General features: G+C 42.8%; 1 protein-coding gene across 1 annotated transcript in view; it reads left to right on the top strand.

Moving 5' to 3' along the window:
* Positions 1-27,140, top strand: part of LOC126187739 (uncharacterized) — a 330,635-nt gene that overhangs the window by 280,645 nt on the left and 22,850 nt on the right. The window contains exon 5 of the mRNA XM_049928989.1: positions 23,317-23,513. Coding sequence (XP_049784946.1) covers positions 23,317-23,513 — 197 coding nt within the window. The remainder of the gene's footprint in view (positions 1-23,316; positions 23,514-27,140) is intronic.

Here is a 27,140-nt window from a genome sequence, read left to right on the forward strand (position 1 = left end):
TCTAGGGATCGATTACCGCAGTTTCGTCCCTTAGGAATTCACACACATTTGAATTTTTTTTCCATTTTCTCCCCTCTCTCTATCCATCGCCTCTCCCCACCTCTCTCTCACCTTAAGCAACATTTATTTTCATTGTAAACAAAACATTGGTTGGGAGTTAAGTCTCTTAAAACAAGTAGGTAAATCGGTTGGGATCATAGGTGTATTGGGTATGAGAGAGAGACCTCTCCACCTGCTTGGTCTCAGAGGACAGTAGCTTCAACGTTAATATTTCGCAGAGTTTTAACCTGTGAACATGTAGGACTACAAAGTTTCAAACGATTCAGGTCCTGTGGTAGTATCCTATTCATAAGTTTATAAGACATAAATACAACTTTCCTGTTTTCTGTTAAAATCTACTGCGAGGCAGAAAACAAAACAAGCATTGTTGTGAATGCAATTCTTGTTTAAAATTATACATAAAAGAAAGTATATATATATTGGAGAAACAATCTGTTTCATGGTTAAATGCCCTGCTACCTCTACGAAAAAGAAAACCAAACTGCACATTTTCCGTCTGAATGTTTATGAGAGTATCATACAAAAATATGTAATAAATCGGTCAAGAACTTCTCGAGATTTTTGGTGACAGCGTTAAATGACGTCTTTTCTTTATGTATCAGTATAGAAGTACCGCTCAAAATACACACAGCTGGCTTACTGTGAACACGAAATACAACTAGAGCACTACTGAAGATCTAACGTATATATTTTAGTGATATAATACTATTTCAGAGGCATTGGTTGACAACCTTCTGATGTTAGAATGCCGCCTAAGACCCAGTAACACATAATGCCTAACACCTAATGCCTGACACCTGAAACCTAAAGCATAATGCATAACATATAATGCATAATGCCTGAATGCAATAATATTATAATATATTACAGAGGGAATATAGTTTTCCCCTCGGATAGGTAACACCCAGCGCACATACACACTGTTAGCTACTGGCAGCGTCAGAAACTGGAGGAGGTGATAGCTACTGGGTGTGTCAGCTACTGGGATTGCTAGCTACTAGATCTTAAGTAGCGTTGTATCAACAGCAGCAGATAATGTGTATGTGCAGTGGATATCAGCTGCTGCATCTTAAAAATATTGTGTCAACAGAAGCTGAAGTGCGTTCGTGCAGTGGATGCTAGCTATTGGATTTTAGGCCAGCACTCTGATTCACAAGAAATTTCGGAAGAGGAATGTATTATGAATTATGTGTCATATGTTGGTCGTCCATTACTGCATGAAAAATTATGATTTAAATAATGTAAATACCTGAAAAATTCGTAGATTTTAACTGGAGGTCAGCATCTCTTTCTGATTAAACTCTTATTCTCATTACCTTGATGGAATTCTCAGATAGTGAAAACCATCCCGAAATTAGAGATGATTAATACTCGATTATTGTCACTGATAAGCTGTCAGGGAAACTTGAAAATTGCTGTAGGCATTAGGTGTTAGGCGTTATGCATTATACGTTATGCATTATGTGTTATATCAGACGTTACGCATTCTGCATTAGGCGACAGGCGTTTGGTGTTAAGAGTTATTTGTAGAGCATTAGGCATTAGGCGTTACGCATTGTTAGGCGTCATTTGTTAGGCGTTAGGTGTTGTGGGGTCTAAAATAGTATTATAGTACCTGATGGATGTTAGCTAGTGGATTTTAATTCTGCATCATTAGAAACTTTATGCTAGATCTGCAATAGCGCCTTAGATGAATTTAATTATTTCAGTAAGCAAGCTTAAAATAGAGTATACAGACAATTTATGTGCTTAAAAGTGTGCGAACATTCCAGTGATTTTAGACTTGAGAGTAATACTGGTGTTTTTTAAGCTGTAAAGAAGATCTACAGTAGTCTCTCGTGTGACCAGTTATTACACATTTAGATTAATTTAATGCGTTGTGCTTAGATTGAACCACGTCAGGCGTTCAATAAGTAATGCAACGCATTATTTTTCTTAAAGCATGTTGGCTTTATTCAGGCTTCCAACATACCATATTAATCCCCACTCTTTTCGCTACAAAGCTGTGCTTCTCAACGTCATCTATGTTCAATTTGACGGCCTTATGCCACCATAATGGGAAGGCCTGTATGCCCGCATGGTACTACCCTCCTGGTTGAAATCGGAGCTAAAGTCTTGCTGAATTAACGACTCCTCTACATCCACTTACTGCTCCCCTCGGAGTGCTTCCCTTACTGGGCCAAACAGATGGAAGGTGCGAGATTCGGACTGTAGGGTGAATTAAAACAAAAACCCAATGCAATTTTGTGAGTTCCTCTCGGATGCGCAGAATTGTGAGAGATCTTCGGCTGTCATAGAGAAGGAGAAGTTCGTCTGCATTTTTGTGGAGACGAACACGCTGAATTCGTTTCTTCAGTTTCCTGAAGGTAGCTGAATACACTACAGAGTTCATATATCAAACAGAATAACCCCTTCCGAGTTGCAGAAGACCGCCTCCAGGGCGTTCGTGGGTGCAGGTGCGGCTTTGAACGTTTTCTTCGGTGGAGAAGCGGTGTGACACCACTCCATGAATTACTGTTTTGGTTGGTTAGTTGATTCGGAGAAGGTGACCAAAAAGCGAGGTCATCAGTCCCATCGGATTAAGGAAGAAAGTCGGCCGTGCCCTTTCACAGTAACCATCCCGGCATTTACCTCAAGCGATTAAATAAAATCACGGAAAACCTACATCAGGATGGCTGGAGGCGGATTTGAACCGTCGTCCTCCCGAAAGCGAGTCCAGTGTGCTAACCATTGCGCCACCTCTCTGAGTTGCCGGTTCGAAAAGATGAAGCCATATTTCATCGCCTGTGACGATGTTCGTCAGAAAACTGAGACGATCAATCTCGTGAGGCACAAGCAATTCTGCACAGACGATCCTTGAGCCGTGCCGCGGCTCGCGTTGGTGCTGTTGTAGGTTTCCGTCCTCTGTTGGAGGCCAGACTGTATCGTTTAGTTGACATCGTTGCGGTTGTTGTATTCTTCTTGTATTGACTAGCGCCACTTGGTTTTGCAAGCATTGCCTGTCCGCTAGCGGCAGTAGCAGCGTTATCGATATGTAGTATCTGTGGCCCTATCTTTGGGGTGACGTAGTTGTTCTTCCGGGTCGTGTGGGTGGGCAGTTCGGTTGGGGACTCTGGAGGAGCCAAGAGGGCAGTGCGGGAACACACCGGGACCGCTGGCGGCACGCATGCATTGCTGGATGGAAGGGTTGTGGTCGCGAGGGTACACGACCTAGTCGTCAACTGGATCCAATAAGCTTTAAGTTGAGTGGATTTTAATCCTAGCAGTGAAACCTCCACCATTGTGAGATCTCGCGATTCGCCAGTGACTTGGGTTCGTGTTGCTGCTCGCTGTGTTGCCGAGACGAAGAGCAGCAGGTGGAGTGCTTGGGAGAAGGAGGATCTAATTAGCTTTCCTCGAAATCTTGGTACTAATTGCTGCACTCTGTGTGTTACTATTTGTTAAGTTCAACCAGCGGTATTTTTCCTGCCTGGTGGCCAAAATAAAAAAAGTTCAAGTGAGTGTGAAATCTTATGGGACTTAGCTGCTAAAGTCATCAGTCCCTAAGCTTACACACTACTCAACCTAAATTAGGCCATGACTGCACAGTCCATGACTGCAGCCTGGTGGCCGCTAACGCCCCAGTGACCTGCCCTGGAGGGTAGAGTATGTAACGGCAGTGTACGTTTCCTCGCCTTGCCGCCGCTGACCGGTAAGGCGTGTAGTTTTGACAGTTTCCTTGATTTGTAGGTCGTTTGATGTTTCTTCTGCTTTGGTAGTAGTGGTTCCTTTCTCCTTTTGGACGCTCTAAACACAGCATTCTGAGGACGTAGTGCTGACCACCGGTTCCGGCTTTGGCGTGGTGTTCCATCGTTGCATTGGTTGTCGGACGTCAGGTAGCTTCAGCAGATTATCATTAGTCATTCATTAGACTGCCACTAGTCTGAGTTACCATCTTGTGAAGTGAATGCAACTCTTGGCTGCTTTTTTCATCGCTCACAAAAGTGTTTTGGCCTGACCAACTCAGATGTCAATTCCTGGAGCACCGTCTGTGACTAGCCCGTGTGTTTTATTATTGTGTTATTATTGTATTACCAAGCTACCATCATTTGTCTCACCTGTTTGGTGATCAGTTGTTTGTCCTTTTGAATTAACTTTGTTATTATATTTCTTGTTTTATTGTATGTTTCTAAATTCTTTAATATAATTGCCATTCGTGGCGTTACAGCATGTTTAAACGGTTGTGCTACCAAGTTTACTATCATTTTGACTCACCTGTTTGGTGATCAGTTGCCTTTCTTTTAAATTAACTTTTGCAGTTGCCTTGCTGTTTGACAGTATGATTGTTAAATTTTTTAAGTAATTGCCATTCTTGGAGTTAAAGGCATTCAGCCATGACTGTCCCTAGTTGTCTTAAAATTCTAATGTGGCAGTTAACCTTTAAGACTCTGGTGATTTGTTTTCAATATTTTAATAACTGTAGTTTGTAAGTTACAACAAGTTAAACAATTAAGGCCTTCAACCGTGAAACAACTCTTAAGTTATTGCCATTATTTTCATTTGTTGTTGATTTTAAATAAATTGTGTGTGATTAAACGAAAAGCCAATAGTAATTGATTACGGCCGCGTCCACAATCGTAACCGAATCCTGCGTTCCTTGAGCACTAGGTCTCAGTCCTCTGTTGCTGTTTTTGGTCTTCTGTTAGGAGAGCACTCACTTTTGAGTACCACACCCGCAGGACGAGTATGTCAGTGCTACTAACAGCGACGTCCAGGTGTTCTGCGAGGCGTTCGTGTTCCATCGATCACCTCGAACGAGAGTGCCCGCACGTTCAAACACTGCAGGAGTCACAGCTGTGTGCGGCCGACAGGCACGTAGGAGATCTAACAGTTTTGCGCGACCTTGATGCGATGATGACGACACCTCGTCCAACGACTCGTCGTGCTTTTGTTCACTGACAGGTCTCCGCAGACGTTCCGCAAGTGCTATGAATATCTACGATGCTCTGGTTTTCCGCCGAAGGAAACTCAGTGACAGCTCTCTGCTTAGAATATACCTCCGTTACAGACGCCATTTTGAGGGTTACATATCCCTTTTAGATCTGATTTTTTTTTTTTTTTGAGGAAGGACAAATTTTTCTTTATGCTCTAATGCTCTTAGGTGATTTTTTAATTATTTGTGGTGCATAATTAATAGAAATATATATGTCCATATTCAATACATACTTTGAACATTTGACTTCTTTTTATGGACTAAAATAAATGATTTGGAAATATTCACTGTTGTAATAAATAAACTGACACTTCAATGATTACCATGGAAAACAACAATAATAATATTCAATTATACAGTGGAGTTCAACTAACCAATAACTTCGGGAATACTGGAGGTCACCTTCACTTCTTGATATTTTTACTGTAATGCCCAACAGGTAAGACCACTCGTGCATGATGAAAAGTCTAAACATTAACAATGAAATGAATACCCTTAGCTGCATACAGGCGTTGATATAAGTCAATCGGGACAGCTGAAAATGTGTGCCCCGACCGGGACTCGAACCCGGGATCTCCTGCTAACATGGCAGACGCTCTATCCATCTGAACCACCGAAGACAGAGTATAGTGCGGCTGCAGGAACTTACGTCTGGCACGCCTCCCGTGAGTCCCATATTCGCAACTTGGTGTCCTGCACTATATTCATAGTGCCCCTGCCCGTCATACTCATTACTCGCGGCTTTACATTTCATAGTAATTTCATTCTAACGAGCTGCATGGTCACCGATGGTATCTGTTCTTTCGGGCATGTCCGAAAGATCAGATACCAACATATATATATATATATATATATATATATATATATATATATATATATATATATATATATTATTATTAGCGAATGTCCCCATGGGAGAACGATAAGCAGGTGATTAACATTTCTTAATGTTCTTCTTATTTTCCCAGTATTTCTTCATTGCCTCCCCAAAGGCCTTCTTCCTTTCTTCGGTCCACTTTGGTCGGAAAGGTTTAGATTCCGTCTCTGGAGTAAACTTCCACTTGTCGATTTTTCTTCTGAATGTATCCCGGTCTGATGTGTTTGTTATGTCAATTTTTGCCTTTTTCAAATCCTTCTTAACTTCAGTTACCCAGGGTATTGTTGCCTTAAGTGATGTCATATAGTCCAATAGACGTTTAGTTAACCTGTTTCCAGGTAATCTGTCTATATGTCCATAAAACTTCATCCGCCTCTTCCTGATATCTGCCTCGATGTTTGATATTTTTTCGGTTGTCTCGGTAGTCTGCAGCCTGTATCCATCTTGTGTGTATCGTGGTCCTAGGATTTTTCTAATAATTTTTCTCTCTACTTTCTTAATTTCGTGTAAATCTAATTTTCTATTCAGGGAGAGTGTTTCACTTGCATATGTGACTGTTGGTTTGATGACTGTGTTGTAGTGTCTGATTTTAGTGCCTTTTGATAGACATTTCTTGTTATATATATTTTGAATAAGTCCGAATGCTTTCTTGATTTTCTGTAATCGGTTTTTTTGTGCTATTTTCTCAAGTCCTGTTGGTTCAATAACTTCACCGAGATACTTAAAGTGCTTGACTCTATTTATTTCACCATACTTTGTTTTTAGTTTCGAAATATCTAATTTTGAGCAGATGAATTCTGTCTTCTCAAAGGAGATTTGCAGGCCAACCTTCTCAGCACATTCTTTAAGTGTCTCAATTTGTTTTACTGCTGTTTCTTCACTGTCAGTTATAATTGCCAAGTCATCTGCAAACGCTAAATAAGGGATGTTCAATTTTCCTTTACCTCTTCCTAGTTCAATTGGCTTCCACAAGCTTTGTTTCCTTAGTGTTACTTCCCACTCTTTCATAACTTTGTCCAAAACTATATTGAATAATAGTGGTGAGATCCCATCTCCTTGTCTTACTCCTGTTTTAATTGAGAATGGTTCCGAAATTTCCCCTCTGAATTTAATTTTTGATTTGGTTTCTGTTAGTGTTTGTTCAATTAGTTTTCGGGTTTTAGTGTCTAGGCCTCGTTCTTCGAGAATGTGACATAGAGACTGTCTGTCTATGGAATCGTATGCCTTTTTGAAATCAACGAATGTGCAGATTATTGGTTTTGACCTGATTGCTTTAATCTTTAAAATAGTTTTAAGGTTGAATATCTGTTCCGGGCATGATCTATTAGGACGAAAGCCTGCTTGGTAGTCTGAAATTGTATGTTCTAGTTGTTCTTGTGCCCTCTTTAGGAGACATGCAGATAGAATTTTGTAGGTAACTGGTAAAAGTGAAATGCCTCTGTAGTTGTTTACGTCTGATCTCTCTCCCTTTTTGTGCAATGGGTGAATTAGTGCACACTTCCACTCCTCTGGGATATTTTCTGTCTGCCAAATTTCTTGGATGATGCTAGTGATCTCTTTTAACAAATTTGGACCAAGGTTTTTCAGCAGTTCAGCTACAATTCCATCTTCTCCCGGTGATTTATTGTTTTTGAGTTTTCTAATGTGACTATAAATTTCTTCTTGAGATGGTGGTGGTGAAGTCTCATTCGTGTGTTCTGGTTGTACTCTGGGGAATCTTGTACTTGGTTGTGGGCAATTTAGGAGTTGTGAGAAATATTTAGCTAGTTCTTGGCAATTTTCTTTGTTAGTTAGTGCCAATTTTCCATTCTGTTTCCGGAAGCAGAGATTTTGTGGAGTGTATCCTTTGATTTGATTTGCGAATATTTTATAAAAATCTTGAGTGTTGTGGTTCTTAAAGTTTTCTTCAATTGTGTTTAGTTGTTCATTAAGGTATTTTCTTTTAGTTTGTCTAAGTATTTTAGCTGTTTGTTTTCTCACTTTGAAAAATGTTTGTTGTGTGGTTTCTGATTTGTCACAATTGTAATTTAAAAAGGCTTGTTGTCTCTCTTCTAATGCGTTATCACAATTCGAATTCCACCATGGATGCTTGGATATTTTCTTTAACGGAATCAAATCTCTTGCTTTCTGTATAATTTTCGTTCGGAAATCTTTCCAGTTGTTTGTTGGTTGTTTATCCCATGCTTCTGTAATTTCTGATTCCTTGATATTTTTCAAGTCAAATTTGGGAATTAGTGGTGATTTCCTTTGGCGTTTCCTTTTTGGAGTGAATTTAATTTTAACTCTGGTAAGGTAGTGGTCAGAATCTATATTTGCCCCTCTGCGGACTTGAACGTCGTGTATTTCTTTCTGGAAGTCATAGGAGATCGCAACATGGTCTATTTGAAATTCACCAAGCTGAAGGTTTGGTGATCTCCATGTTTTTTGTTTATTGGGGTCTTTTCGAAGTGATGTTGTCACGATTTTTAGGTTGTTTTGCTGACATAACTCGATGAGTCTCATACCGTTCTTGTTTGTGAATTTGTGTGCAGGGTAATTACCGACTGTTTTTTTATATTTCCTCTCTTTGCCAATTTGCGCGTTGAAATCCCCTAGAAGAATTTTTACATCCTCCTCTGGAATTTTGGACATTTCAGTTTCGAGTTTTTCCCAAAATTTTTCTGTCTTCTCCGGTTCTTTTTTGTTGGCAATGTTGGTAGGTGCATGAACATTAATAAATGTATATATTTTGTTGGTGTGCTTGATTCGCATGGTCATTAGTCTGTTACTGATTTGATTTATGTCTATAACAGAGTCAAGGGTGTCCTTATTTACAATAAAAGCCATGCCAAATATTGCAGCTCCTTTGCCAATTTTCTTGTCTGTTTTACTTTTAAAGATACGGTAATTGTTGTAGTCTATTGTTTCTGAATCAGTGAATCTGGTCTCTTGGAGAGCAAGGATTTGAATTTTCTGTTTGTTGAGTTCTGTTGTAAGATTATAAAGTTTGCCTGTCTGAATTAGTGTCTGAATGTTAAAAGTGCCAATAAATGTATGGGACTTTCGTGGACGTTTACTAGAGAACTCCGACTTTCTCTGTCGTACGAGCCCAAGCTCCCCAGAATCCGATAGCTTGGTTGTCGCCACAGGGCGAGTGGATTGGCCACCTGGGGTAATATTAATTTTACTTGTACGAATCATACTGCTTGTAATTAAGTTCCAGCTAATGCTGGGTAGTTAGAACCAGGGATTGTTAGTTCCTGGAGCTTGGTGTTCAGCCGCACCTCACATGGTGAACAGACGCTGGCCAGAGTACCGGTGGTTGCCACACAGACGTGTCTGGGCTTTTCAATATGCTTTATCTTGTTGATAATGCTTGCCTCTTCCGCCAGTTCCGCCGTACCGATGATCTTCATCTCCGTCTTCCCTACCGTTGAGGTCTTCGCCGTATCCCTGGCAAGGGACCCTCACAAGGTACTATCACCCGGGCCAGGTGAACCAAGGTTTTTTTACGAGGTGTATATATATATACCGGCCATTTGACCATCTTCTTCTGTGCACAAACGGTGCCCGAACTATTACGGGAATCGGCAGTAAAGCCGCGAGTCATGAGTGTGATGGGCAGGGGCACTATGAATATAGTGCGGGACATTAAGTTGCGAATGTGGGTCTGACGGGAGACGTGCCAGAGATAAGCCCCTGTAGTCGCAGTATCCTCTGTGTTTTCGGTGTCTCAGATGGATAGAGCGACTGCCATGTAAGCAGGATCTCCCGGGTTCGAGTCCCGGTCGGGGCACACATTTCCGACTGTCCCCGTTGACATATATCAACGCCTGTATGCAGCTAAGGGTATACATTTCACTGTAATTTCATTCCAACGATCTGTCGGACATGTCCGAAAGAACAGATACTATCTTCATACATAAACATTACATGAGGTTTCCATTCAGGAAAAATATTTCTGTTGCAACCGAGACACACTAAATATTAATGAACACAGTTGTAGCCAGAGGGCCTAAAAGGGTTATAGCACCACCACCTAACGGAACTTCATGAATCTACAAAGGACGAAGCGGGAGATTCCGTCATGTCCCACAACAAATTCCGTATTTTTTCAGCCTAAATTGGCCGATAAAAAAAAGTTGCATTACTCACTGAACGCTCCTCTTACGGCCGTCTACTGACTTGTAATACATTTAAATAGTGCCAATAAGTGATCTGTGTGTATTTTAATAACTAATACAGACAATTTAGATGCTGGAATATTTAATTTGAAGGTACATTGTGCTTACAGAGTGTGAGAAATCTTGCATATAATACAAATTTATTTTGCTCAAATTTTCGCAGAATTCTTGCGTATTACAATACGCACGCATGTTGCGTCTATTTTAATAAGTTATACAGGAAATTCGTATGTGGAAACATTTAGTTTGAATATCCATAGAGTTTGTAATTGTGGTATGCCTATTGAACTTTCATCATAACCTGAAAGTTTTTATCCGTACTTCCATTATGCAACTTGCGTGTATTTTAATAAGTGATGCACATAGTTTAGTTGCTGGAATAGTTAATTTGAAGCTTACTGTGCTTGCGAAGTATGTGAAACGTTACATATAAAAATAGATGATAAATAATTTTATCATACATTTTTGTTTTTCGTATATTGAATCTATCATTGCCCTTAGATGGGATGTGGCCGAGCGGTTCTAGGCGCTTCAATCTGAAACCGCGCGACCGCTACGGTCGCAGGTTCGAATCCTGCCTCGGGCATGGATGTATGTGATGTCCTTAGGTTAATTAGGTTTAAGCAGTGCTAAGTTCTAGGGGACTGATGACCTCAGATGTTAATTCCCATAGTGCTCAGAGCCATTTGTCTTTGGATGTGCCACATCTCTGTCACAGTCTTTAGTCACCTCGTGAATGTGTGTAAACAAAGCTCGTCGTTCCGCAGTTTAGGTGATGCAGCGCAGCAAAACACCTTCTTCCTTCCTAAAATGAAAGTGTTAAAAACTACTTTCTTCAGAAAGTCGTGTTGTTCAAAAATGGCTCTGAGCACTATGGGACTTAACTGCTGTGGTCATCAGTCCCCTAGAACTTAGAACTACTTAAACCTAACTAACCTAAGGACATCACACACATCCATGCCCGAGGCAGGATTATTCAAACCTGCGACCGTAGCAGTCGCGCGGTTCGAGACTGTAGCGCCTAGAGCCTCTCGGCCACTTCGGCCGGCCGGTCGTGTTGTCATTGGCGACATTTTAATACATGTTGATGTAGTTGATTACAGCATTTTAGGGAGCCATAGTCCAGATCGCAGCAGTTTGTTAACCATTTGTAATAATTTGCATCGATTGTACTTTTTCTGATGATGCATTATCTTCGCGCCATCCTAAATCGGTGATGGAAAAGTTCGGTGAAGACTATACACATCATCAATTTGAATATACTTTACGCATTTAAACTTTGTAGTAATGTAAATATTACCCTTTTTGCATTGCTGACACATTTGACGGACATTTTAGAATATTGTGACATTTGAAAAGCATCATAGATGAGGTAAAACAATTAGTTTGAGCCATAACTATGGTACAACGTTTTGTGCTTAATCTCAACTCGGTACCAGTCATTTGTAAGAATGATATATTGTCTTCGCTCCTACCTCTCCTGGCGCATACTTTACAGTTCACAGTCATGTTACACCAATTCGACGGATATGTGTCTTTTATTTCCCGTTTTTTAAGTTTTGCGGTATAGTGCCTAAAAGACATTCGTCTTTGACAACTCCAAATTATTAATTTGTTAATTATATTGCATAAACAAATCTTGATTTTTAACTCTTTGTGAAGGTATGTTTCATACTCATGCTCATATTAAACTGCACAGGCAAATGTTGGTTTTTGACTATTTAGGGAAAGTATGTTCTGTACTCGTTCTCATATTCCATAAAGAAGTGTAACTGCCTGTTTATCAGGCCACATGTGTTTAGACATTAAAACAGCATTGCAGTACTTTCTTTAGAGTTCGATATCATGTTTCTGATAGCAATTTCACGAAAACATCGCACTTTTTTTGTTGATCATTTTTTCAGATTTGGAGACAGTATTGCGGTATTTGACAATGACCATAGATGTGGAAAATAATTAATTTAAGGCTCTGCTGCACCGTACGCTATGCGTGGTACATAGATGAACCTTTAATGTTTTTACCAGTGCAATATCTGCTGGTGACAGTAAGCAACTGGGGGTAAATCATCAGATAATTCTGCTACGCTTTTTTCAGGTGTTGCAGAACGGTGTTTAAAGTAAAACTTATCTTTAGGAACTTCATATTACTAATTTTTTAGTTACATTTAATTTGCAATCAATTTTACAATCTAATTAGAAACTCTTACTATTACTCATAGTCTATAAGCTCTCAATAAAAGAACTTCCCTAACATGGCACCTAGTGGGTACGTTGTGTTGACCATTAAATAGACGACACGTACATTGCGTTTTGTTGTTCCAACGAAATGAGTGACCTTGCTGGGTCCTTTTATAGACTCGATTCCAGCACTAAAATAGCATATTGTCGTGATTTGCACCATTTTATATTCCCCCCCCCCCCAAATTAGATGTTCCTCTAAAAAATTATATCACTCTCATAAGCGAGTTCCGAGGGTACTTTACTCATCAGTCGGATTCCTATTACCTACTTGGTCCCAACCGCCAATTACCCCTGAGCACGGGTTTCCCTCCACTGTATCGCACGCTCCTTTAAACAAAGGAATCTTGGTTCAAATGGCTCTGAGCACTATGGGACTTAACATCTATGGTCATCAGTCCCCTAGAACTTAGAACTACTTAAACCTAACTAACCTAAGGACAGCACACAACACCCAGCCATCACGAGGCAGAGAAAATCCCTGACCCCGCCGGGAATCGAACCCGGGAACCCGGGCGTGGGAAGCGAGAACGCTACCGCACGAACACGAGATGCAGGCCAAACAAAGGAATCTATCGTGACGAAAATTAATAACAAAAATTGATAGGACTTACATCAAAATAAAAAAAACATCCAAATAATACCTCCACAAGAATACCATAATCGAATTTCTGTCTCACTCTCGCGACGAGAGTTGAAAAGGTACCATGATACACAATTACAACACCAAAAGGAAAAATGACATTGATTACTCCACATTAAGGTTGTCTTCAGCATAAAAAGGGCTGTACAATGTTGTGACTAAAATTGTTGATAACGTATCCAATGATATTAGATTGGTGCACATCATGGGTTTATTTATCGATTGTCATTTTTTATTTTTAGTTCACTATTGCTATTTGTGTTTACACACCGTTGTCTTGTTATTTGGAGATTGTGAGTGAAGCTGCGTCAAGTGGAGAAATATGAACAACTCCGACATATCCTTCTGTTTGAATTCAATACAGGTGCGACAGCAGCGCAGGCAACCGGAAACATTTGGGTCTTGTATGGGGATAATGCCACCGGACGGACCACGGCAAGAAAATGGTTTTCTCGTCTCAAAGAGGAACCTTTTGACATTAGTGTCTCTCCACCTCCAGGAAGACCTTCGGGATTTGATGAAGGCCGTTTAAACGCAGTAACCCACAATGATCCAAGTCAGACTACCGGGAACTGGTAAATACACTCATGGAAATGGAAAAAAGAACACATTGACACCGGTGTGTCAGACCCACCATACTTGCTCCGGACACTGCGAGAGGGCTGTACAAGCAATGATCACACGCACGGCACAGCGGACACACCAGGAACCGCGGTGTTGGCCGTCGAATGGCGCTAGCTGCGCAGCATTTGTGCACCGCCGCCGTCAGTGTCAGCCAGTTTGCCGTGGCATACGGAGCTCCATCGCAGTCTTTAACACTGGTAGCATGCCGCGACAGCGTGGACGTGAACCGTATGTGCAGTTGACGGACTTTGAGCGAGGGCGTATAGTGGGCATGCGGGAGGCCGGGTGGACGTACCGCCGAATTGCTCAACACGTGGGGCGTGAGGTCTCCACAGTACATCGATGTTGTCGCCAGTGGTCGGCGGAAGGTGCACGTGCCCGTCGACCTGGGACCGGACCGCAGCGACGCACGGATGCACGCCAAGACCGTAGGATCCTACGCAGTGCCGTAGGGGACCGCACCGCCACTTTCCAGCAAATTAGGGACACTGTTGCTCCTGGGGTATCGGCGAGGACCATTCGCAACCGTCTCCATGAAGCTGGGCTACGGTCCCGCACACCGTTAGGCCGTCTTCCGCTCACGCCCCAACATCGTGCAGCCCGCCTCCAGTGGTGTCGCGACAGGCGTGAATGGAGGGACGAATGGAGACGTGTCGTCTTCAGCGATGAGAGTCGCTTCTGCCTTGGTGCCAATGATGGTCGTATGCGTGTTTGGCGCCGTGCAGGTGAGCGCCACAATCAGGACTGCATACGACCGAGGCACACAGGGCCAACACCCGGCATCATGGTGTGGGGAGCGATCTCCTACACTGGCCGTACACCACTGGTGATCGTCGAGGGGACACTGAATAGTGCACGGTACATCCAAACCGTCATCGAACCCATCGTTCTACCATTCCTAGACCGGCAAGGGAACTTGCTGTTCCAACAGGACAATGCACGTCCGCATGTATCCCGTGCCACCCAACGTGCTCTAGAAGGTGTAAGTCAACTACCCTGGCCAGCAAGATCTCCGGATCTGTCCCCCATTGAGCATGTTTGGGACTGGATGAAGCGTCGTCTCACGCGGTCTGCACGTCCAGCACGAACGCTGGTCCAACTGAGGCGCCAGGTGGAAATGGCATGGCAAGCCGTTCCACAGGACTACATCCAGCATCTCTACGATCGTCTCCATGGGAGAATAGCAGCCTGCATTGCTGCGAAAGGTGGATATACACTGTACTAGTGCCGACATTGTGCATGCTCTGTTGCCTGTGTCTATGTGCCTGTGGTTCTGTCAGTGTGATCATGTGATGTATCTGACCCCAGGAATGTGTCAATAAAGTTTCCCCTTCTGGGACAATGAATTCACGGTGTTCTTATTTCAATTTCCAGGAGTGTATGATGAACTGTGATCTTTCCACCATGGTGCAACATTTGCATGCAATGTGGAAGGGTCAAGAATGGGAAGTATGCGTAGTGCACGCTGTAAGCTGAAACCAGAAAAACCTACTTGCTGGTCACCAATTGGCTCGTGAGCAACACCGATCATTCCTACCCCGTATCGGTACTGGTGACGATAAATAGTGTGAAATAAAAGGAATAGTTGAGCCCAAGAAAGCAGCGTTTCCCCGTACAGTGACCTGTGTGCACCCACAAAGGGTAATGTTATGCATTTGGTGGAATAGTTCAAATGGTTCACTATGCGACTTAACTTCTGAGGTCATCAGTCGCCTAGAACTTAGAACTAATTAAACCTAACTAACCTAAGGACATCACACACATCCATGCCCGAGGCAGGCTTCGAACCTGCGACCGTAGCGGTCGCTCGGTTCCAGACTGCAGCGCCTAGAACGGCACGGCCACTTCAGCCGGCCGGTGGAATAGTCTCAATATGTTTACCACGAATTACTTCCCCAAGATGTAATGATCACTGCTGACGTTTATTGTCAACAACTCTGAAGTATTCCAGACGCTGTCCTAGAACAACGACCAAGAAGACAATGCGACGTGATGCTTCTGCACGGTAACGCCCACCCGCATTCTGCTAAACTGACTAAAAACACCATACAGGTGTTGGGTTGGAGCCGGCCCGTGCGGCCGAGTGGTTCTAGGCGTTTCAGTCTGGAAACCCGCGACTGCTATGGTCGCAGGTTCGAATCCTGCCTCGGACATGGACGTGTGTGATGTCCTTTGGATAGTTAGGTTTAAGTAGTTCTAAGTTCTAGGAGACTGATGACCTCAGATGTTATGTCCCATAGTGCTCACAGCCATTTGAACCATTTGTTGGGTTGGAAAGTCTTTGCCCACCCACCTTATTCACCTAATATTGCGCCCTCAGATTTCCACTTCTTCCGCACCCTGTCGAATAACCTTCAAGGGGGTTGGGGTTGTTTGGGGGAAGAGAGCAAACAGCGAGGTCATCGGTCTCATCGGATTAGGGAAGGACGGGGAAGGAAGTCGGGCGTGCCCTTTCAAAGGAACCATCCAGGCGTTTGCCTGGAGCGATTTAGGGACGGCAGGACGCGAGATTGAACCGTCGTCCTCCCGAATGCGAGTCCAGTGTGTAACCTTCAAGGAACCTCCTTTCCGAATCAAAATGGACTCCGAACATTGTCCGACGAGTTCTTCGCCTCAATACCACGTGATTTCTACAGTCGCGAAATCGAAAAGTTACCGCAGCGCTGTCAAACAGTTGTAAAATGTTCTAGGGGACTGATGACCTCAGATGTTATGTCCTATAGTGCTCAGAGCCATTTGAACCATTTGTTGGGTTGGAAAGACCAGTGCGTCGAAAATTATTGATGGCTAAAGTCTCTGTTACGTGTATCTACTGTGTTTATTAAATTTATGGAAAAGCGCTACGAACTTATGCGCCAACCCAGAATAAATGTTTGACAAACAGCAAAGCAAAATTTGAAAACAAACTGAAAACGTTTCTCCTTGACAACTTGTTTTATTCCGTAGAAGAAATTCTATTGTTGTAATGTGTGAAAAGTAGTGGGCAGGAATTGCTAACTCGTATCTGTGTATTTTTTTAGAGAAAACCTTATGTAGCCATATTTACGAATTAATTTCCGAGAGAAATGTAAAATAATTCGTTCCACATCATTACGATTTATCGCGCAGATGATTCATGGAATATGAAAGTAAGTAAAACTAAATCCGAGAACATGTAACAATCATTATATAAATTTTACCATTAATAATTTATTCACTAAATAAATTACCTCATTTCATTTTATTTAAGTGTCGTCGAAACTGGGCTACATCATTGTTTTGAAATGTACACCCTTTGGGAGTCCAGAGACATGTTTCCAGAGTCTTTTTCAAAGACTTTTGGCCACATCGGATGTATTTAAGATGCTTCCTGCGCTTTGGATTCCTACACTTCACTGGCAGCATAGACTCTCACATGATACATTGATACATGGTTAGCAAACAGAGCGAAAACGCCAAAGGCCGTGGTTATTCAACAGGTGATCTGTGAGGGGTAGTCTGCGCGAGTGTAGGTCCTTCTAGTCACTGCCAACTGCGGACGTTCCTTCCACGTAAAAGCGCCGCAGAAGGCTGAATGCGCTGCCGTCCGCAGGCCACGTGGCAGATCGATAGCCCCCCTCAGCTGTTCCGCTGCATACGCACTTTCACGCACGACCCACGCTGCAAGCACGTCGAGAGGGTGTCTCGCCACCAGTGGCGGATTATAGGCCTAAACTCTGGAGAGGCCAGGAAACATATTGGAAAACCTCCTTTCTTTCCCTTTTAATGTACGCATACCTGGCGTTCCTAGCGACCACCACCATCACTACTAGAGTTACTCCTAAAAGGACGACGACAACGGCTGTTACTACGGATAATAATAATAATAATAATAAGGACACTCAGTTTTATGTACAAACGAACTGGTAAATTGGGCTTCTGAGCATTGTTACGTGCAAAACAAGTTAACTCGACGTTCTGTCTTCTTCGCGAATCTTTCGATGACATCGCCATACCATGTGTCTCAGCTTTCAAGTATTCGCAGTACTGGTTTTTCAGTTGAGGTACAAGCAAGAACTAATTAGCAACCCTGGACCATGCTGTTGGTCAAATACTTTTTTACGCGTTCAAGGGGGGAGGGGGGGGGGGGGGTAGGACGTGAAACGGGCCGACTTGGAGCAGGAGAGGCACCACAGGACATTTTAATTTACACTGCCTATACTTTTACAGATAAATTCATAAAACTTTGTTAGCATGACCAGGAAGGAATCAGGATTCACACTCATAGCAGAGGAAGTTCAAAAACATAACAATACAAATTTTTTTACATGTGAAATTTCATCATTTTTTCACTTGGTATTGGCTGCATTTGTTGCTGTAGGTACACTTTTCTTCATAAGTAAGAGAGATTCTTCGATGAATTTTGCACAGCATACAAACCATACTTACAGGTGTATGAAACTCTAGAATTTCCCAAATCTGTTAAAAACTGTGGTAAAAATTGGGATAATTAACTATAAAATTCGAGTTTTCTCTAAACACGAAGTTTAAAATGTAACAGCTCATTCATTTTTCCATAGATTAAATAAATTCTAGAGTTTCATACACCTGTAAGTATGGTTTGTAAGCTGTGCAAAATTCATCGAAGAATCTCTCTTACTTATGAAGAAAAGTGTACCTATAGGAACAAATGCAGCCAACAGTAAGTGAAAAAAATCATGAAATTTCACATTTAAAAAATTTTATCTTTTCGTATTTTTGAACTTCCACTGCTATGAGTGTGAATCCTGAATCCTTCCTGGTCATGCTGACAAAGTTTTATGAATTTATTTGTAAAAGTATAGACAATGCAAATTGAAATGTCCTGTGGTGCCTCTCCTTCTCGAAGTCGGCCCGTTTGACGTCCTACCCCCCTTTAGACAAGAAAAACTCCTGTTAACTGAAGCACTTGTTGAAAGGACGGTAGCAATTACTCAAAATAGTTTGAAAGCTTCTGGAATAATTTAGTCCATTTCATTCTCAGTCATTATCTTATTATGTCTCCCAAACTAACAGAGTAGAATATTTATGCTGGCAGGACAATACAGTCCCTAGTTTTACACGCAACTGCGAGCGACTTAAGGACCGCGCACGAATTACCCTGTAGACGTAGTTAATGAATGCACCCAGTCAGTCTACAGGGACAAGCTGAGCATAATTGTCGAACTGAGCAGTGTCACCTGATTTAAGTAGGAGCGGTTTATCCCCATGTGAAATATTGTTTCTACTTGTGTTACAACATTATCCAGTGGGTCGAAGTGCACCTGTTTGTATTTTGACATCAATGGATTGCCAACGAATTCACCCATCATTTCAGCTCTGTGCTCAGAAGCATTAGGTTAGAATTAGTCGAGCATCTCATGGAATCTAAAAAGGTCAATCAATTTAGCTTCATTTCTGAAGTTTTTCCTGTGACCTATGCATTCTGAGACAGCACTATTACAAAACTGTGCATAATTTTTTTCTGAATAATGTTGAAAAGTAGTCTAAAAATATGCTTTCAAAAACAGAAATGAAGAAAAACAAACTCTAGGAGGCTATTTTTGAAAGTACAGGCTTCTCTCGTACTCGTTGCACTAGAGTCTGGACTGCCAATTATTTCATTTAAAATCTCAATTAGCTCCGGACAGTTTTCGAGAATGGCGTATATTATTCTGGCGTTACAGTTCCATTTCAGTTTACTATTGGAAGAAATGTATTTTCCAACAGTACTGTCCACAATGGCTGTGCGTTTGGAAGACAGGTGGGAAAAGCAGGAATACCCTGAAGCGCGAAGAAGATACTGGTTTTATGTAGGAACAGCTATGCTATAAAACTAAATTTAAAAGTGTGCATAACAGTGCGTAAAAAGAGATTGGGTGGCAATTTCATGGACCTTACCTAGAAGGCCATTTAATTCTGCTCCCAGAACAGAAGCACTATCAAAGGTTTGGGCCAGCAGTTTGTTCTTTATATCATAATTCTGAAACAGGCCACAGCTCAGTGAATGAAGCAGCAGCAGATCTCAACAGCATGAAAACCAAGAAAATGTTCTTCAATGTCGCGTTACAGTTCATCAGTCTCATAAAAACAGAGCACTGTGACTTGCCCAGAACTCCTGTTACTTCGTCCACAATGCAAGCATAAAATTAGGTTCTATCCAAACCTGAATGTATCTATTCACAGAGAGACTCATTTATACATTCCACCCGTTCATTCTGTATAGTTTTCTAAAAATCGCGGAAATAGCCAATTTTCTTCCAATGTGCTTTCAGATCTTCTTTTCTGTTTATACCAAGTTTAAAAATAGCTCTGAAATTTCTGGGATTGAGAGATCTTTTGTGTTCATCATGACCTCTGAATGGTAGTTCTGATTGCACAAAAGATATGTGGCACCAATTAAAATTTTCATGATCTCTCTGTTAGTTTTCACTTCATTTCTGTGTCCGATTTTCATTGGTTTGTAATGTTCGTTAAGTAGCTCTGAAATACTAAACACTTGTTTTTATAGATCTTTATATGAAGTAAAACTACTTAGATGATCTTTAGAAGAAGCATGCTGTGATAAACCTCTAGACATATTCTTCAGATCGTTGAAACCTTCAGGGGAATATACAGTGCTTAAGAGCAAACATGGCCAGCAGAATAAGTTTCCTTTGGTAGGACTAGCACATAACCACTTGTGCTGCTTATACCATGAAGCCGGAATGCACGTGTTTCGAACTTCTTTTTCTGAAGGTGTAACGCCGGTATTGGGCGTCCTTTCTTCAAAATCTCATATCCTTCAGTTTCACATCTCCTTGAGAACGAAAACTCCTACAAGGAAGTAATGATGTCCTCATTTAAAAGCATTACATTAGTACTTGTACATGGTTGGGCTTCATCCGTACCACTGCACACAGGAACAAGGGAAACCTATAGAGGCGGCACCACAGCAACTGGCTTCCCGTAACCTAGAGGCGCACGGCAGCACAGCTCAAGCAGCCTGCATCACCTTTCATGTTCCCAGCAGTGACGTACCAGTTACCATGGCAACCGTGCGTTTACAGGCGACTTGGCTTGCGTCTGACCTTCTCGCTATATGCTTTTCGCCTCTGTCTGCTTTAGAATAGGTCTAAGCTTTCGCACTTTGATTTTCTCTCTAGCACGCGTTCTCCAACAAAACTGCACAAAGGTTTATTCCGAAAATAATTATTGCTTATTCTGCTGATACCACACCTACTACAGTAAAGTGAGGACGCCCAGCCTGCCTTGCTCCCTCTGATTAGCAGCCACAAGTGCCACCCTCTAGCTATGCGCGCACACCAAGTGATGTCCGAAAGTGCTCCAAAAGCCAGTGACAGTTCCACACAAGAACCCCACACTGATGCTCTGAGCGATGTTCCAGTTTGCCATTGTGAGGTGGCTGGCCTCCTGTGTCCCAGGAACGTGCACATTAGCGCTCTCAGATATCTGGACAAATTCATCTTCAAATGTATAATTTTTTCAGCTACATAAATGTATTTCTCAGCAGCATGTCGTCCTTTTATGCAGTGCACTTTGTAAGTTGTCTAGATTGCAAAAACACGCTTATTTGAGTTACGATCTGGCCTACGTTTCAGCCAGTAATACATATGTTTGTGAGACCTCTTTTTTGCCGGCCGCGGTGGTCTCGCGGTTCTAGGCGCGCAGTCCGGAACCGCGCGACTGCTACGGTCGCAGGTTCGAATCCTGCCTCGGGCATGGATGTGTGTGATGTCCTTAGGTTAGTTAGGTTTAAGTAGTTCTAAGTTCTAGGGGACTGATGACCACAGCTGTTAAGTCCCATAGTGCTCAGAGCCAACCAGACCTCTTTTCCTGTTAGCTTCTACATTTGCACTAAACCTCCTCTCTGAAAACCACTGTGAAGTGAATGGCAGAGGGTACATCCTGTTCTGCCACTGTTAGGGTTTCTTCCCATTCCATCAGCATGTGGAGGTTGGGAAGAATCACTACTTAAATACCTCCATAAGTGCTGCAGTTAATCTAATCTTGTTTTTGTTATCCCTACGGGCGTGATACGGAGGGCCTTGCAGAGCATTCCTGGATACCTCACTTAATACTGGTTTCTGGAACGTTGTAAGCAGACTTTCCTTGGACAGCTGACGTCTATCTTGAAACATCTGTCAGTTCTGGTTTTTCAGCATCCCTTGGCGCTCTTCCATTGGCCCAACAGATCTTTGACCACGTGCCGCCCTTGTGTAGCTTCAAAATCCACTGTCAATTCTAAGTAGTATGAGTCCGAAACACATGTGCAATATTCTATATTCTAGTGTGGGTCACGTGAGTGTTTTATAAGCAATCGCCTTTGTTGACTGATTGCTTTTTCCTAGTATCGCATCAATGGACCGAATCTGTTATCTACTGTATCTACGACTGAATATATCTGATGGTTCCATTTCATATCCGTACAAATTCAAACTGTATTTCAGAGAATCTTTTTGGAACACCATGTACATTAAAAGAAAGTATTGTATTGTATGTTAACCGGGGACCTAGAAACGACGGAGAGGCTCCGTCCCCGCCGCAGCCACAGGGGTCCATAACCCCACGACGACAACGGCAATCCATTTCACCCTTCCGCCGCCCCACACCGAACCCAGGGTTATTGTGCGGTTCGACCCTCAGTGGACTCCCCCCCCCCCCCCCCAGGGAACGTCTCACACCAGACGAGTGTAACCACTATGTTTGCGTGGTAGTGTAATGGTGGTGTACGCGCACGTGGAGAACTTGTGTGCACAGCAATGGCCGATATAGTGTAACTGAGGCGGAATAACGGGAACCAGCCCGCATTCGCCGAGACAGATGGAAAACCGCCTATAAACCATCCACACTTTGGCCGGGTAACACAAATCTGCCGAGCGGATTCGTGCCGGGGACCAGGCGCTCCTTCCCGTCCGTAAAGCTGTGCGTTAGACCGCACGGCCAACCGGGCGGGCTAAAAGAAAATAAGTTAGATAAGTTGTAATTTTGTAGCAAAGTATGAAAGCTAGTTGCGTTAGTTGATATCTTGTGACATAGTGAGAATTCCAGGATCCAACTTGGCTCATGCAGCACCTGATAGCTTACAAAGCCTTGTATTACAACCTGAGCAATTGCAGTCGATATGCACAGTGCAATGACACACCTGAATATATGTGACATCTGTACTTTTGGACTCGTCAGGCCCCATTTTGATCCTGCAGCCACTATGAATCAAGACACAAAGTAATTAAAGACATTAGCTGCCAGTGAGCTTTTTATTTATATCCACGGGGCAAGTTGAAAATTTGTGCCAGGCCGAGATTCGAACTCGGGTCTCCGGCTTACTAGGCAGATGCATTGACCGCTAGGGCTTCCAAACACAGTGGCCACCACAGTCGCGTGGACTACCCTTGCAAGCCTCTCATCAGACCAAAATTCTCTCTGCCCGAAAGAACAGACACCACATACACAACTAAGTTGATGAAGGCCAGTGATCCCTCCAGTGCAGATGCGCACCAAGCACCAACTCTTGCGGGAATCGGCGAGATGCCGCGAGTAATGACGCTCATGATCAGGGGAACTGCATCAGTAGTATGAGGTGTAAGTTGAGAATTTGGATCTAGCGGTCAGCACATCTGCCTAGTAAACAGGAGATCTGAATTCGAATTCCGGTTCTGCACAAATTTTCAGTGTGCGCTATTACGAGCTAATGTCTTTAATTCTTTTGAATCTTGATTCTCCTGAATGTCTCTGAACTGACTTGGGTGGCGACCTGTTGCAGGTGTGCCTGATCGACTTCCAGATAGCGCGGTACGCGTCGCCCGCGCTGGACATCAGCAACCTGCTGTACGTGTGCACCACGCCAGAGATGCGCGCGCAGCACGGCCGCCAACTGCTGCGCGACTACCACAGCTCGCTGGTCGACACTCTGCGGGGGCTCGGCTGCGAACAGCCCTCCGCTGAAGAACTCTGGGACATGTGAGTCACCCGTCTGGGACACACTCACCTCCCTCCACTATTTAAACAAATATTTTGAGTTTAGATTAACCATAGCGGAGATAGGAAACCACGGGAACAACTAAAATAGCGCATCACTTCACTGCAATTTTCATTTATTGCAACACTTGATAACAGACGAAGAAAATGACACACTTGATAGATAATAGCACTAGAAAAATAATAAACACCTGATTCAGTTTTCTGCACTTTAGTTGAAGTTCAACAGGGGAAAACACTAGTTCTCCCATAAATACACATATGCGCGTAGGCGCGTTAAAGAACTGGTTATGAAACAGTCACTTATAACATCAAGGCAGGCACACTTCATGTAAAGAGAAAATAATTAGCAAGCTTACACATTGGCTAGAACATTAAAATGAATAACAGAAAAGTGCAGCATCCACAACACCTTATGACGACTGTTAACCTCCAATAAGTTGTGAGACCTTAACTTTTCCCGGTGAATTGACTGTTCAAATAACTTACGGGTTTGCTGCCGGGTGACGTCGTCGAACACCGCCGATATTTCGACAGGAGCACAGCCTGCCATTCTCAAGGCACAAATGCAAGGAAGAAGGAATGTGCAACCAAATTTAATACCTCGGTTCACAGAGGAGAAACAAGGAAGACACCACACACAGAACAAGTGTCAACACAAACAAAGATAACCAACATCAAAAATATCGATAGTTACTATTAATCAACAGGTTAGGTAGCACTAATTCTGTCCTCTGTTTTTTGATGAGAGACAGAGCCGGATTCCAAGCAGCATTTAAACAAAATCCACCATCTCTGCTAATAAGGTTGCTTGATAGTTCGATTTCAACAGCTTCCTTAATAACACTATCCCAATAGCTGGACGTGCAAGCCAGAATCTCCGTGTTGTTGTATTCCATAGGATGACCGGTGTCAAGGCAATGTTCTGCAATAGCGGATCTGCTCGGCTGTTGTAAGCGTGTGTGACGCTTATGTTCAATACACCGGTCTTCCACAGTCCTGATCGTCTGACCAATATGACATGCCGCAACTGCAAGGAATGCCATAGACCCCAGCCTTACGCAAACCAAGATCATCTTTTACGGACGCCAACAAGGCCTTAATCTTAGAAGGTGGTCGAAATACACATTTCACATCATATTTCTGCAAAATACGGCCAATCCTGTTGGAAATGCTTCCTGCGTAAGGCAAAAAGGCCGTAGACTTAGGTGCCACTTCGTTGCTATCGTCACTCACCCGTTGCACAGAAGGCTGATGGCGCAGCGCACGTTTGATCTGCCTCTCACTATAACCATCCTGACGAAAGGTGACTTCGAGATGTGATAGCTCAGCTGCCAAACTTTCGGGGTCTGAGATAACGTGGACCCTGTGAACCAAGGTGCGAAGTACTCCTTCACGCTGAGCTGTATGGTGACAACTATCAGCTCGCAGATACAAATCAGTGTTGGTAGGCTTCCTATAAACAGAACGTCCCAACGTACCATCAGTCTTCCTTTTGACCAACACATCAAGGAAGGGAAGGCATCCATTCTTTTCCACCTCCATAGTGAACTGAATATTCGGGTGGATTTAATTCAGATGTTCCAAAAACCGGTTTAAATTCTCACTACCATGAGGCCAAACAACAAAAGTATCGTCTACACATCTGAAAAAACCCGCAGGTTTCAAGGTCGCTGACTCCAAAGCACGATCCTCAAAGTCCTCCATAAACAAATTGGCCACAATAGGTGACAACGGGCTTCCCATTGCAACTCCATCAGTCTGTTCGTAGTACTGACCATTGAACAAAAAGTAAGTGGAAGTCAGCACATGTCGAAACAAATTTGTTAACTCGACACCAAACTTAATTCAATTAGCTGCAACGAATCAGAGAGAGGAACGCGAGTGAAAAGAGAAACCACATCAAAACTGACTAAAATATCAGAGTCATTCAAACGCAATCCCTGCAATCGACGTAAGAAATCTGCAGAGTTCTTAATGTGGTGTTCACACCTACCTACTAGTGGGCTCAACAAACTAGCAAGATGTTTAGCTACACGATATGTCGGAGCACCAATATTAGAAACAATAGGCCTCAACGGGACAGCCTCTTTATGGACCTTAGGGAGGCCATATAATCTAGGTGGTACAGCACGGTAAGATTTAAGACTCTTGATAGTTTCCTGTGACAAAGAACGTTTCTTCAGGAGGTTATTTGTCTTTCTCTCAACACTCTTAATAGGGTCAGCACCGATTTTGCGCTACGCCGAATCAGAAAGTAGACACTGCATCTTTTGAACGTAATCGTGCTTGTTTAACAAAACTGTGGCGTTTCCCTAGTCTGCAGGTAAAATAACAATATCAGGATCCATTATAAGTGAACGTAAAGCAGCCGCCTCAGCTGCTGTAATGTTACACTTGGGTGGACGGGCCCCGGTCTCACACGACAAGCTTCCCTCCTAACCTCTTCCGCAGCCTCGGAAGGTAGTTTATAAACAGCCTGTTCGATAGAACTAATAAAATCAACGACTGGCAAACTCTTAGGCGTCGGTGCGAAGTTCAAACCTTTCCCCAGCACAGACAAAGCTGCGTCGTCAAACGTTTTCTCCGTGAGATTAATCACAGAACGTCGAGAATTAGAATTAGACACTGAGCCAAGGAAACGTTCAAACTTCGCCGAATGACGAAGTTACAGATTGAAATTCCCAGTCCGACTGCGACCAAGAGGCGCCATCCACCCAATCCCAAAAAAATTCAGAAACATTTGACGCCATCATTAAATGAAGCTGAAATAATTCCTTAGAAACAAAATCTAATTGAGGGCGAGTATAGTGGATCCTTTCACGAACAAGAGCTAAACCAGCACGTTGCTTGATGCGATTGGCGGCAGAAGAATTAATATGATGCACAACCTTAGCAAACGTTGGAACCACACTATGATATCGACACTTCAATAAAAACGATAATGCACATTCCAACCTTACTCTACTGCTGAGAATTTTATCCAGTCTCCGCAGGCAACTATACATTTCCTCCCCGTAGAGGTAAACAATGTGAGACCTTAACTTTTCCCGACGAATTGACTGTTCAAATAACTTACGGGTTTGCTGCCGGGTGTCGTCGTCGAACACCGCCGATATTTCGACAGGAGCACACCCTGCCATTCTCAAGGCACAAATGCAAGGAAGAAGGAATGTGCAACCAAATTTAATACCTCGGTTCACAGAGGAGAAACAAGGAAGACACCAAACACAGAACAAGTGTCAACACAAACAAAGATAACCAACATCAGAAATATCGATAGTTACTATTAATCAACAGGTGAGGTAGCACTAATTCTGTCCCTCTGTTTTTTGATGAGAGACAGAGCCGGATTCCAAGCAGCATTTAAACAACATGCTTATAGATAAACTAGAATAAAGGAATAAATAACACATGCACGGCTTCTGACAGCCGACAAACTGTGTTGGGCTATTGGGCAGTGATTAATTTAAAATAGCCACAACATGCGCTAACCAGTTTAGCGGCGTATCTAAAAACAAGCATCGAGGAAGGACTCTGCTCAGAAGGTAATCAAAACTAGCAGGATTCCCTTACACGGCAGACGTGCCAGCACATCCGTTCATACCC

This window comes from Schistocerca cancellata, chromosome 5 (assembly GCF_023864275.1).
Source record: "Schistocerca cancellata isolate TAMUIC-IGC-003103 chromosome 5, iqSchCanc2.1, whole genome shotgun sequence".
Taxonomy (NCBI): Eukaryota; Metazoa; Arthropoda; class Insecta; order Orthoptera; family Acrididae; genus Schistocerca; species Schistocerca cancellata.